Source organism: Alternaria alternata, assembly GCF_001642055.1.
Source record: "Alternaria alternata strain SRC1lrK2f unplaced genomic scaffold CC77scaffold_40, whole genome shotgun sequence".
Classification (NCBI taxonomy): domain Eukaryota; kingdom Fungi; phylum Ascomycota; class Dothideomycetes; order Pleosporales; family Pleosporaceae; genus Alternaria; species Alternaria alternata.
Window position 1 is genome coordinate 67393 of NW_017306229.1, and position 14550 is coordinate 81942.

A 14550-nucleotide genomic window follows, 5' to 3' on the forward strand; every position below is an offset into this window, starting at 1 on the left:
AAAGAGATAAAGATGGACAAACTTTGGATCTTCGAACTTTACAGGTGGGATAATTGAAACAACGGACCTTCATCGTCGCGAACAAGTCACACTCCCAATCCCATTGCGATCAGCACCGTAACCTTGGAACCCGCGTTTCATCACCCAACGGCCATCCATAAATGACCTAGCGGACCATGACCTAAGGACTTTCCCGATTCAGAAAGCTAGCATGGCACTAGGAGCTTCGCGTGGAAGCTATGCCGCGTCGATAAGTCAGTTGCCGCTTTAATGAAAGTTAGCTGTGCTAGCGTTACGTGTTTCCCGTGTCCGCGAAATGAGGATTCGTTGTGGTCTGTTTGTATAAGTAGGGCTGAAGAAGGGTTCTGCAAGGCCGGTAGAAGGATGGGCGTCAGTGCGCGTAGTTGTGCAAGGACATGGATTGCGGCGTCATAGCAAGAAAATTGCGAGTGCAAGAGGATTGTAGGACGGTTGCGCGTTCAATATTATTCCGCATTCCGCCATGGGATTATGCCTGTGTAAATTTTGGGATTTGGGATCGTAATGTGGGCAAGGGAGGGGAGAACGGGAAGAGAATGCGCAATGTGATGATTTGTTCGGGTTCTGCTTTTGCCGTTGGGCCTTGGGCTCTACTACTGCGCCTCGGTATGGACTGAACGCTATCGAAGGCAATGGAAGCTAGCGTTCAGCCAGCCCAGTCCTAAGTTATGATTCCAAAAAAACGCCCTTGGTGATGATTGTTGCGGAATGCGATGACTGTTTAACCATTCAAACCGTACGGCGATCGCTCATGACCCTAGAGATGGAGCCTGGGCCCGCTATCTCCACAAGCTGTTGGTGTGTTAGTGACGGAAGCAGAACGATAGGTAGTAGGTGCTTTGTGCGGCAGAGGGTGGGATGCCACCCGGTTCATGGGCCGTTCCAGATAACGACGGGTGAGGAAAGAGCGTGGGGTCGTACCTTCTCGTGCCAGCTGAGGAGCACGCTCATTGCTTGGCCACCACCTTCGCCGCCGCCACGGGTATGAACTTGAGAGAAACCGGTCGGTTGGGGGGTGATGTCGCGTTTGGTGGTTGCAGGTGTAGCATGGGCCATGCCTTTGTAGCTGTAAATACATTTGTTAGTCGGAGGTGGTGAATGTGCGACTGTGGACATGTTTGGCGGTGAGCCCAACGGGGGTGGCAGAAGGCACAAAGGAGAGGCTGCTGGACGTACATGTACTTCATCAGGACGTCCAATGCCTCGGTTCCGCCTGGTGCACCGTATATCCGGCTCAGCATTGGTGACATGTCCGACGCGCGTATGGATTGTAGGATCTCGATGACGGTCGCAAGGTGGGCTTCCTGGAGTAGCGGAGCTTGTCAGCTTGGTTCTGCACTGTGTAATGTTGCCGACCTGGTCGTCGGTAGCCCAAGTCCAGAGAGGTGGAAGCCATGGCTCCCAGTCCAGCGAGACTTGGGGCGCTCTTGTCTCTTGAGCTATTCCAGAGCTATGCTGAGGCGCAACATACCTTTCCCTTGTCGTCTGCGCCATATGGTGGGTTCTCCAGCGCTCCTAGGAGGGCTCCCTCATTGTCACCACCACGGAGCAGTTGCCGTAATTGCTGGGCATTGTTTTGGACATCGGCCGTCGACACAGGCTGCACGGCGGGCGTGAGGGAGCTTAGGTCGAAGTTGGCGGGGCTGTCGGGATCCAAGGCGTCAATGTTGATTGTCCGCCAGTTGATGTTGGCCATGGTGGTGGTTGTTGAATTTGGCTACGCAGGATGTATTGGCTGCAGAGAGGTACCAGACGTGGTGGTGGTGGAGCTATGGTGAGGTGCAATTCGGCGCGCCTGTATTCGTGGGGTGCAGTGCCAGGTCTCCACTCTACCGCCAAGCTTCGCAGCTACCCATCGAAGCGCCCGCAGCACGTCTGGCAAAACATCCACCATGTAGCACAAGCAAGGGTCGCCACTCGATACGGCTTGGAGGCGGATCGCTGCCATTGCGGATGCATATCGATATGCCCGTGTCGGAGATCCGCGGCGCCACGTGTGACATGGACGTACCACTGGGGTGGATGAGACGCTTCACAATGCAGAGACCATGTCGTCACGATAGAGAAGATTGATAAGAGTAGATGTTTGATTAGTCTAAACTGTAGCCAGTTGAGTCGCGAGACACAAGTACAAAGGCCCAGGCGCTCAGTCTAATGTCCAAAGCTATGGGGAGAGCGGCCCATGCATACCGTTCATGAGGAGCCGTCTAAAGAAAACAAAATCGTTGAGTCGTGGTCGTCAATATGACCACTCCAACGCGCTATAGTACAATACAACTCGTGCCGTTGATGCCGGTGAGGGCCGGCACGAGAATCTAACCTGTTACGCTGTCCGAATGAAAGAAAGTGAGGGTCCTTTTTGGTATCTATGCCTGGGCCCAACCGAGTCTATAGTGAACGCCGAATGAAGAAGAACTTTTTGCCGTAAGGGAATGTCGCTGAACGTGTAACGCAAGTAGGTGAGCAGGGCTGTGCGAGATTCGCTTGATAACGCCGGTGGATGCCCGAAGTCGCAGGGGTATTAGGACGCTGAAGAATCGAAATGGTCGCGGATGATTAAAAGGCGGTAATCCCAAGATGGCTCCGTGGAAGAAGATGCGCCGTAAACCGAGTAAGTTGCGCCTGTAGCGGTTGCGATGAAACATTCATGTGGAGTTGGTCTGATGCGTTGTTAGTGGACGTGTACATGCAGGGTGAGTTGGCTGTGACTTACAAGGTGCGGGATGCAATCCCTCTAGTCCTAACCGAACAACCAGCTTGCCACGAAAAAGCAGGTGCATTGCGATGGAAAAAGGCAATGGCGAGGCAAGCGCTGGAAAAGTTGGCGCGCAACTTATTTGGGCGGTGGTGGAGGAGGCTTGGGGGTGCCAGTGGTATCGTAGGCACCGCGTCCCATGTTGTTGGATTCTGACTCTCTGAAGATCATGTTGTTGATGAGTGTGTGGTCTGGTTATAAGTCAGAATAATGTCGCACAAACAAGTCAAATATAGACTGCGCTGAATGTACAACGTACCGATTGAGCTCTGAAGCATGTAAGACGCCGGCTGAACACCTGGCCTGTGCGAGTTGGATAAAAGACGAGAATGAGTGTCGAAGGTCGGCGAGTGTTGATTGCAAGGCGATACAAAGAGCGGCGAGGCGGTATCGAGCTTTATTAGATAGTGTCGTGTACCCGTGGACTGGCTAGCAGTGACTGGGGAGTGGGGATGAGAGTAGAATGAGTGTGGATAGTTTGAAAGTGAGAGATGATGATGGCAGGAATTAAACGAAGGGCGCCCTGAAGCTTCTATATTCGCAGCTAGAATAAGGGGGCCTGTTAACTGACTTGCCAAAGGTGGCCTTGGCCTTTCGGCGAGACAAATGAAATGAGCGACAGTGCTTTTCTACCAAAAGCCCTGACTACATTGCGCATCGGGAGCGACGGGTCTTTCGGCCTGTTTCAAGGTAGGCTCCCTTGCCATCGTCAGGAGCCAGGGTGATCTGCGCACTGTTACCACCAAGCCGGTTATCCCCCTTGGATAGTGCCGCGCTAGAAAGCCGTACCTGCAGGCCCTTAGCTTCTTGCGCTAGAGGTAGCCACATCAACGGCTTCGCTGGGATGCAGATGCAAAGGGTGAGACGCTGTCAATTGCTTCCGTCAGATGGGCGATATTGGCAACTCTTTTTTTCCGCCGTACCATGGCAAGGTCAAGACGCTTCATCCATCTCACCCGTCCTCTCTTGCTACCCTATCGCTGCTATTGTCACTGTCACCGCGCGCTTCCAGACAAGGCGGCTTAGATGAGACAGTGTCAGCGCTCCCGTCTCGCTGCTTTGACCGGCGGCGTCGACTCGTGCGTGCCGCGTCGCGTTTGTTGGCCTACGCCAGAAGCAAGAAGAGAAGGTTCAGAGACGCCACACAGACGTTCCGGATGTGCTTCCCCGGCCGGTCCACTGCCTATGCTGAATCACCTCTCTTGCAGCCCTGTCGTCCTCGTTCGCTCCCAGCCAACCGGGTAACTGGTCGTCGGGATCGCAGTGGAGTTTTTCTGTAGAGGTGGCGGCTCATGTTTGACAGCACCTGTTCATAGCAGCTTGCTTTTGCAGTATCATGAACCGCCCTGTGTTGTTGTCGCATTTGCTTAATCGTCGTTGCTTGTGACGGGTATCTGGGTATCGGTTTTGGCTCGCGCCACGTGGGCACGACTGCCCACTGACGGGTCGCTCCTCCCTCAACCAACCCTCGCGTCCGCAGCAAGCAGGAAGGAGCCACCCTCGCCGCACTACACCCTCATCACATCTGCGGCATGCAAACAACTTCTCATGTCCCTCCCGCCACCTGAATAACGCGCACCATGCTGCCAAAGCAAAATCGCCAGTTGCCGTAATGAGAGCGTTGTCCGGCTTGCGGTGAGTGGGCCCGGCGGCGGCTTGAAAATCTCGCCTGCTGTTTGTTCTGGAAAGCCTCTGGAAGCGTCTTGCATACACTGAGTCGCAGTCATTCCAGGCTGTCCCTGATCATCGCAGACATGCTCACCGACGCTGACACAAAATGCGCACTCCTCACGACTAAGAAATTTGGCCGGCGGTCGTTCTTCAGACACGTCGCATTCGCGGATCGCTGCAAGCCTTCCGCGCCTCCAAGCACACGGATGCTGCTGCATGCGTTCGACGTCCCGGGATTATGACCCAGCAAGGTTTCACGCACAATCGCTTCCTTCTGGAAAAAAACTGACCTGTCTCTGCCTCAAGCCTCATTGACGCAGTCTCTTGCTCAACTTCGGAGGCCAGCCGTCCCAATGACGAATTGTTTCTGACACGGAACCAACTATGACATCGCCTTTTTGCTCGATTTGGGTTGCTCCGTATTACAGCCCGTCGCTCCATCGTAAACACATTTGCCAGAATGCAGCCGTTATGCCAGTCCAATAATATAATTCGCAAGCAGCACCGACCCTGATTCGCCCTTGCAGGACATGGACAGGGATAGGGGTGCTTCACAATCAGGCTGAGACGAGCTACAAGGGCATCCCGTCCTTATCCACTAGCCTCACACAGAGACATGCCGAATGCCACGCGACACCGCCTGCTGGACCAGCGTGGTATATGCGCATGCTAGGTGTACACCGGTGTAGACATGATCGCTCTCTTCCGCTGGTGCAACGGGACGTCGTTTTCTTTGGGCTGCTACAGACGCCGTCGACAAGTCCATCAGTGCAGGAGCGTTGAGGACTCAAACAGCGTTCGCGATCTTCAGTCCATGCTCCTCCAACTTTATCGCTAGCCATTATCAATCACACACTCAACCATCGAGATTGCCATTGAAGCGTCGTCACATCTTACAGGGTCTGAACTCCTTCAGGTTATCTTCCTCATGACGTTGGTATCAGCCACCGACTTTTTACCAGCAGCATCGCTGTCAATCACGACCGCCTTGCAATTTGACAGCTGTTTGACGGATTTCTCCACAGAAAACTTTGTCGAAATTGTGATCGTGAGCTAGAGCTTGCGGGGAGCTGGGAAAGTGGGTCCAGGAACGGCTTTTGGCACTTCCTCTTTGAGCGCGCTACTGTAATCTGCGTGCCAGTGTCCCAGCGATGAGAAGCGAAGCAAGGGTTATGACCTCGAAAAGGATCATCGCGTACAAAGACAACCCTGCCCACACGTGGAATTTCTACTGTGCTGTGGAGCTACGCCTGACTACTGGAAGAGTGCCCGCAAGCCGCTCGCCGATGTACCAGCGGATTGAAGCCGACCATCAGGCCAACTGTGCGCTGCACGAACTTTGCGCTGCTGCAAAGGAGAGTTCCATGAGCACCGTCGCACTAGCTGTCGTGTTGACAGGTACTGGCTGGGGCACCCGGATCCATTAGCCGGTGGAGTCTTCTACAAAGGGGAATCCAGCTTGCGAGCATCGCATTTCATAGCGTTTCACCGAAGCTTTATTCGGTCCTTACAGTGTAACGTTGGAACTACGTTTGAATCCCCAAGCAGGCAACACGTTGCTCTGCGTTATTGCGAGGTCACTCTCACGCAAACCTGCTTCATCTCGGACCTGACCTCGAGCTCCCCGGACGCCAACTGGAAAACGATCAGCAAGGATGACTTCACACCCGCGCAGCCCATCACGCAGTCCCTGATGATCTCCTTCGCGCTGGCGCCCAAATCGCTACGATTTGGGCTACACAGTCCGAGGCCGCCATCTCTCCCCGATCGTGTTCCTTGAGCAATTCGCGTGCCAGCCCCACGACTTTTGTCGCGACTCAATGAGTCGTCGCACCAAAGAAATTTCCGCCGTCGATCCGGAATTATGTACCCTTTCGCATCTCGTTCCGCTCCTCCGGTGCTGTTGTGCGTACTTCTTGAAGCTCGCTACGACAGGCCTTGTGCGTCATCTTGCTGTCCTTGAATATGCTAGCATCCGAGGCTGACTGCAGGCTCGCCGAACACCAGTTCTTTTGCTCTGCGCCCACGTTTCCGCGTGTGCAGTCAGCACTAAATAGGTAGGCTCAAGGCATGCTGTACAAAGGAGAAACCTTCCGCAGGTTTGTGTCGACTGCTGTTTGGAAAAACAGAGTTCCGCTAAAAGAGTACTGTGACATCAGCTCTTCTCAGACAAACGATTCCGCTCCACCTGCACGATGCAAGCATACACTTCCGGAAGACTGCAGCCACTATCGATACGCTTTCTTATTCCTCCGACACCCAAAAATAATGCGCCGTCGACAGCCCTTAACGCCAGGATAATGCGCCGCCTGCAGCCTTCAAGTAACGCCAAACTCTAGTTTCAGATCTCACTCCCTTTGGCACTCGGATGGAAGTGGCGCTCCAATCGTTCCGCGGCTGCATGCGATACTGCAGCTCGTAGCTTAATCCTCAGTCACGGCGTCGGCAACTTTCCTTGTTGCCCCGCCTTGTCAGCCATGAAAGTACTGGTTGCAGCTTGTAGATTTACGGCAGAGCTACTGCATTCGTACGCCTCCCATGTGTGCAGTAGTGTACCAAGACGTCGGTTCTCGACTCGAACATGGGGATAAACCAAATACGGCCTTTTCCTTGCGTTACCAATACTTAGTATTTCTCACACCACCACCTAGCCAGGCCAGATTACTGGTCAGATTGTAGTCTTGTGATGACATGGAGTGGTCACCATGACTGCACGTAGCTTTTCGGGCATGTTGCGATGACACCAGCACACTCACGCCAGCTGTTGCGCTGATAAGAAACATTCCTTGGAGTTCCGACTGGCCACCCATACAAAGTATACGACTAGGCAGACGGGCCGTCTCTCGTACGCAACATCCGTTTCTCGGACTAGCAGTGCAGTCAGCACACAAACCCCGGTACATACAACATGGTCAAATGTGTTTTCCTGCGACGGGCTGCTACACAATCGCGCTGAGTAACGTACCTCTCGTTTTTCGGATAACAGCCAGACCTTGCGTTTGTGCGACCAGCATCCCGATAACCAGGATCGCAAATAGATATTGCCGGCGAAGTGACCTGATCTGACCACTATCCTCTGTGTACTTTAGGCAACGAGTGTCACTTAGCCTCGTGTTGTTTGTAAGTGTGAAAGCATTATCCGTGATTTTGTGCGTCATGAGGTATGCAATGATCGTTCACTTCGAGGATGTAAAGGGGATTTTATTGTGAGTCGCGCAGCTGATGAGAAGACCCTAATAGACGTTTTATCGAAGTCTTTGACGGTGTGTTCGGTTGTTCCCTCATTTGACGCATCGCGATTTTCGGGAGTTTTCGTACGTCTGTATTTTTCTGTTTCTCCTCTTGACTTGCTCAGGTCTGCTCTCTTATCTTTCATATACTATGCGTTCATTCATATGTCTCGGTGCAATGAGTATGCCGCGGGACGCTTTCGAGTCGGTAGGAAAGCATAATTGAAGTAATGGGGAGAGCAAGAGGTACGGAGAACGAGGCTAATTCGTTCTTGCTCGTTCGATGAAAGCCTCTCAATGCTTGGTATGGAGCATTGTTGGGGGTTTTCCTTTCGATTGTTGAGGCACTTCCATTGGCTCAGGTTTCGCTTTCCTTCTCCTCCAACACAAAGCTGAATTCGGCGACAAGCACATCTCCAAGATTACCATTTGCCACGATTACAAAGAGAGCCGTATGCTTCAGACGGACATAACATCAGTCTTAGGTATCGAAAATGTTGCGGATCACGATTCGCTGCCTGAGGACTACGAGATGGTGGACGCCGACAATGATGTGGAGATAGGCAGGGGGACGAGTAAGGTAGGGCGAGTTAAGAGGAGCCATAGCATGGTGAATGATAGAGTGGATTTAAGTTATAATGTAAGGAGGTTGCAGATGGTGAGTGTTGTTAGAAGGGGTCCGACGATGGTGGTAAGCCGTGGGCTTGAGCGAGTTAGAATACGTTGGTACAATGTTTCCGTCTCGCGGCTCATCCACATTATTCCTTAATATCATGAAGCACGAGTTCTGGAGGCATGGTAAGTTATCACAGTAAGTAGCGATTCACAAACGGTGGTAAGCGTATATTTTGTACCATTCTTCGCCAGAATCTGACAAGGTGTTGTAGCCAAGGGGCATAGGCCGGATCTATTCCCTTACACCGTCACTAAACTGAATCACTTTCTCTACAATTTAGGTGAATATACGTTTGCCACTTCATTCGGTCGTTTTATCATCTATCGCCGACCCACTTATTCAGGTATTTCGCCATGATGACGAGGTGGTTAATCCACTCACTTCTGACTTCTCTCCCTTGGTACATCTCGCTCTCCAACCAAAGTCTGGATGAACTTGCACCCAATCAACCCAAATTTCCAAGTCCACTTAGCCATGACTATCATTACTTCTTCCATAACCCTGGCGGTCTGCGTAACAATGGTCTACGCCAAACCCGTCGAAAAACCCTTTGGCACCTCCTCTTCCTTTCCCTCCCCGCCAGGTCTCCTGTATCGCCAAGATAGTGCGTTACATCTCGCCAATCACTTTTCAACCAGTGACCAGCAGTCAGTCCAGATTGCAGGAATAGACTGGGACACAAGTAATACCGCCGACGACAGTTCATGGCAGAGATTCAAGGGTAAAGGAAATATGTTCTACTGCCTCATGGATATGTCTGATTCTGTGACTGGAGTTCAATGGCCAGACCCATTTAAGAGACTACCTCCCTCAGCAAGCAGTCCCTGGAAAGGAACTCTTGAAGGCAAGTTTCTAACTCTCACAATGCTTGACTTTCCTAACTCATACGCCTCAAGTATAACCATGTGCTAACACTCATTTCTCGACAGATGAACTGGCAACCTGGGGTTGGTTCGAAGGCGAATACAACCAGGATGTAAGCGCCAACTTCGGTGACAAAATTCCCGATGTTAAGAACATGATCGAAGTTGCACTCACAGCTTTGGGTCTAAGTACCACTCCCATGAAAGACGGCGGTAAAAACATCGGTATCTCCATCGAGCATAACGATGACCAACTGAAGTACGATGATGGGGAAGATGTTCCCATCGATGAGCAAAATTACGAAGTCGACGGGAAAACATACCCGGTGAGTAAAAGGGGGAAGCGAATTCACTAGTGCAAGGGATTCATTGCTGACGCTTTTTGACTCCAGAATACTGGTGCTTGGTTCCGATTTACTCTAAATCCGGAACAAGGCGGTGAGTCTCCTATTCTCCCTCCTACATGATACACTTTACCTGCATTGGTGTCGAAATACCGTTGTTGTCTGGTAGAAAAGATGCTAATTTACCTCTGTCCAGTGATATTCGGCCAAGATTTTCTCGGTCCCAAAGCCGCAGCAGAACAGAATCTAGACTGGGACGTCAAGAAAGAAGAGCTCCCCAAGCTAAGTATAGCATCCGACATCCTAGCTGCATATTGGTTACGCAGTCCAACTCCTAAAAACCTCAAATATTGGTTCGGCCAAGATGTCACGAATGAGGACACAGTGCCAATTATTATCAAGATCCTTTTAAATCATGGATACACTGAAGGCGTTCCAACTTGGCCGGGATTACAATTGAATATGCCGAGTGAAGAGGCGTTAGTACTTCTGGGCTCGCCCATCGGTTCAACCGTAGCCTTCTTCCTTATTCAACACAAGGAAGAACTTGGATTGAAACATGTCTCTTCCATCACCATCTTCCGTGATCTCAAGACCGAACCTGATCATAATGCGGAAGTGCAACTTCTGTTTCGTATCGACGACGTACCTCAAGATGACATATTGCCCGAAGATACGGAAATGCTGGATGAGGGTACAAAAGGAAAACATACACGACGCGGTATCAGGAGGAAAGATAGCATGGTAGATCTGGATTTGGGACGAAATATTAGCAGGGCGCATGAGATGAGCTTGGGCGAGCGCGGCGAGACGGTGCTGTACAGTCATGAGTTCAAACGGGAATTATGATCTGCTCGGCTTGGGGATTTCTTGTCGTTTGTTCTGATCAGAACCCAAGTGGATAGCTGGAAATCGTTGCATATACAAGAAGATGACCGGAAATAAATGTTAGACTACTACGAATACTAATGCAGTGATTGAGTCAGATATTATGGTTCATTTTCATATAACTAAACAAGCTACTGGGGTATCAATACTCAAGATCCCACTCATCCGTAAGAACGCCGCATCAGATGTGGGGGTATACTCCATAAACCACATCTATCCCAACAAACTCGTCGTGTATCGTACAAAGAGTCTACTGACTCAAATCGACGTCCATCCTTGTATAGTCTATTCAGGTGGTGACGTCCGAAACCCGAAAGGACTCCCCATCCGAAAAGCTGGATGGGTATCGCTTTCATCGGCCGGCACTGTTTCAATATTGCTTTCACCCAAAGTCTCCACTCCTTCCTGGAAACTCTGCATCTCGAAATTCTCGCCCTGCAACTCAGTTTCTCTAACAACAGGAGCAGGACGTGGTTTGCCCCCTAAGAACCTATTCTATACGGTACTAACGGCGGGCTTGGTATGTGTCGGCGCGGGTTGTGCGACTGGCGCTGTGCCGTCGAGACTTGTAGACGCGACACTAGCGCCATCTGTAGCCGCCTTCTCGTTGCGGGCGTGTGTTGACATCGGGCCGTGAGCGTCGATGTGGGCTAATGAGTGCCACAGAAGATATGTACTAGGATCGTAGGTCAGCAAGAGCGGTAAGATTGAATAGGAGATGTCGTACCTGACGAATGTGAAGATCATGCCAGGCCACAAGAATACAACACTAGCAATCGCGCGCCCGTTCTTGTTGTACGCAAGCGGAGTTTCTCCGGCCTTTTTGAACTGCGACAACAATGAACCACCAGTCGCAGGATCCGTACCAGTTATGTACGCACTCCTGCTGGCCACGATATATGTATACGCCAGGGCGTCGGCGAGCGCGGCCATGCAAGCAAAGACAGAGCAAACTTTCCAGGCGGTCTTGACGCCCTTCGACTCCTGTCGCTCGGGCCAGAAAAGATCGAAGAAGAAGGCAGCACCGAAGATGGTGGCAACGAAGATGCCAACGAAAATGTTGTACGAGGCGATACCGACAAAGTCATTGTTGTGAACCGTGACGTTACCGTCAAGTTTTGAGACGAACTTCTGCTGGTCGACATAATCTGGCCTGATGTTAGCTACTATCCCTGACGTGGAATGGTGGCACATATCGTTTGCAGCCACCAAGAGTAGGAGTATGCAAAAAGATGTATCATACCAGATAGCGCTGCTGTTCCCAAACTCTCACTGACAACGCAGAGAATCATCGCGAGTTGGTAGATGACGAACTTTGTGCGGCGGTTGTGGTACATTGTATTCCCAAACATGTACCCGGATTTGAACTTGCCCCATTGCATCTCCTTCAAGTCGAGACCCCATATTACCGCCATCTTGACTGGATATGAATGCTAGTGATGAGATGTGAGGTAGAGTTGTTCAACGAAGTGCGCGTGGTGGGACAGATAGAATGAAGAACGACAAGGGCGGGCGCGGAAGGTTGGGATAGTAGACGCGTTAAGAAACGGTCAACAAAAAGGGCCGTTGGGTTCTTCTCCGAAGGAAACTAGTCACCGCGCGGAAGTATCGAGCCTCCAGCTGAGGTTTCACGGCAGTTGCATACTTAAGGGTCCGCTTGCCAACCACCCTACGTCAACTGATATGGCGCGCATCCCATCCTCCCCATCACAGATCAAATTAAATCTTAACCCCGTCTCCAACCTTGTCCGGCCCACAAGGGAAACACGCACCCGCCAACTGTCGAGGCCCTAGTGTCAATCATACGCCATCATTGCTTCGCTGAAGCTTATCACTTCCACGCGCAGCCGTAGCCTAGCAAATGACCAAACGTCGTCGTACAAATGCAGTATTAATCAGCGTACCGGCTGGGTCCGGCGAAAAGACGAGGATGGGAAAGTTGAGAGGTGATTGGAAATGAACTGCAAGAAGGGTGGCTGTGATGTCATGGAACGGGATGCCGCGGGGCCTTGCTTAGCGAGAATGCTTAGTGCACGGGTGGGGCATTGGCGTCATTGCTTGCTTTTTTGCATGCGATGGCTCTGGTCACACGAATCCTAAATGTGTGAGGTCGGTAAATGTCTTTGCAACATGGAGGTCGTGTACGTCACAAAAAAGGACACTGCCCTAGCAGACTTGGTTTTAGGTGGGTTTTATTCCCTCCACACGGGGACGTGATATCTATCGCACATACTAAGACTAGCAACATTGCGCTGTCCGACGCGCTCTCCTACAATTTCAACACCTGCATGTAAGGGACTGTCGTCTACGATCTCGATTCCTTCTGCACAACCCTCAGTCGGCATCCACCCATATCGCATCCGACTGTCACGTGCTCCTCATGGAAAAGTGTCTATCTCCGATGACGATTTTACGAGTGTGGATAATGTTTTTGAGCTCGGCTTGCTCTCGAGGTAGCACAACGTCGCCGATACGACAGGCTTGTACTGAGATATCTATCTCTTATATGTCTTCGATCTTGTACAACATGTACACATACGTATCGTTATTATCGGGATCGTCGTTGTTATCGCGAAAGATCGTCACCGCTGTTATGTGTTTTATGCCGAGTTCAGCCTTGTGTTGTGCAAGCAAGAAAGCAAGCGTTCCGCCGCGAGGATTCCCTGTAGTCGATCAACACTGTCTGCGATGCTCGAAAATTCATCTGGATCCGCCTTGACGTACAGATCACCCTGTCTACTACATTGCTAAGCTCTTGGGTAATTTTTATTAGCTTACCTAGTAGTGCTAACCCGTCGCTGTCGTCGTCACCGAAGTTACAGTTCTCGATTTGATCCCAGTCGCTAGGATACCAACTTCATAGCTTGAGATCCGTTCCCAGCGTGTGATTAGGCTATAGAGCCAGTGCGGAAGGTGGATTTCGAGCATCTTGCTACAACCTGCCCGCGACTTCGTTGGCAGCATCAAGACGACACATGGGACTTTTCCCCCTAGTGATGGCATTCGCCCAGTCCGGATCACTACCAACATTTCCGGGTTCCGATGTCGCAGCTGTGTTTGTATCCATGAGCCTGGAGGTGTTATACTGGGCGAGTACGAGTGATGATAGTACGAGTAACAGTACAGGTATAAGACTCATGATGCGTGGTTGCGTAAAGCAATGGAGTTGAGAATAAACGTAGTCTACAAGCGTAGTGGTATACGAGAGTAGTAGAGTTCAAGTAAGGAAAAGTAAGTCGAAGTTGATCATGTCTAGAGAGTGCGGTTTGGGAATCTAGTCTCCAGGCGCAAGTGCAAGAAAGAAATCTGATGGTCAAGCGAAGCAGACATGAGGGTTTTTTTAATAGAAACAGTCTTTCGCACCTTGGATTTGCGTGGAATATCATGCATAGCATAGCTTGGAGTCAAGCTTCGAGGTGCACAATCCAAAACTTGCACCAAATCACCCGAAACGTTATTCTCGTCACTCATCATACCAAGCGTCGAGAAGCGATATCGAGATTCATATGAGCATCTAGTAGTGGTAATAGTATCTTGGAGTAACACACTGCTAAATCGTTGAAGAGGTTTTCCAACCCCTAGCTCGGTGGCATCACAGTTGCTAATATCTGCGTAGAGTGCAGAATAGCCGGGCTTTCTAATCTCAGAACGTTCGTGGTACGAATACCACCGCACAGTGTAGCCTTATCAACATCTACACAGTTGAACAGACGTAATTCATGTTGATATTGTAGGACATAAGACTAGACAAGAGAGAGAAGAGTGCCAGCTGACATGACTACGCAAGTGGGAAACGAAGCTCAACGATGATGTAAACACATAACATGAAGAGGGAGTAAGGACACGTGAATCGAAGGAACATTAGATAGATGGAGAGCAGATAATACATTGGTTGCGTCTTGGAGCTGGGCGACTCGAGGCTGGACTTCTTGAACCAGGGTGGTAGAAATGACCGGCGCTACCCTGAACATGGCACTGTGCCAGCGCACCACTGGTAACCAGGAGCGAGCTACAGGAGACGGGAGAGATAATACGACGAGAACGCATACACCCACCGGGCCGCCAACTCTATTCTTACGGCTGT

The 14550-nt window shown here is 51.0% G+C and overlaps 3 protein-coding genes across 3 annotated transcripts; 1 reads left to right on the forward strand and 2 right to left on the reverse strand.

Moving 5' to 3' along the window:
- Positions 1-768: 768 nt before the first annotated feature.
- On the reverse strand, positions 769-1735 carry CC77DRAFT_950518 (Arp2/3 complex 16 kDa subunit ARPC5; the record flags this gene model as incomplete). Its single annotated transcript, XM_018535324.1, has 4 exons — positions 769-831; positions 961-1105; positions 1216-1343; positions 1511-1735. The coding sequence occupies 4 exons, from the start codon at positions 1733-1735 to the stop codon at positions 769-771; spliced, it is 561 nt and encodes a 186-aa protein (XP_018379046.1).
- Positions 1736-8658: 6923 nt separating this feature from the next.
- On the forward strand, positions 8659-10446 carry CC77DRAFT_661883 (hypothetical protein). Its single transcript, XM_018532649.1, has 4 exons — positions 8659-9215; positions 9301-9560; positions 9627-9672; positions 9775-10446. Exons 1-4 carry the CDS (start codon positions 8801-8803, stop codon positions 10425-10427), a joined length of 1374 nt encoding a protein of 457 aa, XP_018379047.1. The 5' UTR covers positions 8659-8800; the 3' UTR covers positions 10428-10446.
- Positions 10447-10559: 113 nt separating this feature from the next.
- CC77DRAFT_662033 (hypothetical protein) lies at positions 10560-12363 on the reverse strand. Its single transcript, XM_018532650.1, has 3 exons — positions 11710-12363; positions 11194-11614; positions 10560-11142 (listed from the first exon to the last, which is right to left on the reverse strand). Exons 1-3 carry the CDS (start codon positions 11879-11881, stop codon positions 10962-10964), a joined length of 774 nt encoding a protein of 257 aa, XP_018379048.1. The 5' UTR covers positions 11882-12363; the 3' UTR covers positions 10560-10961.
- Between the last annotated feature and the right edge of the window lie 2187 nt (positions 12364-14550).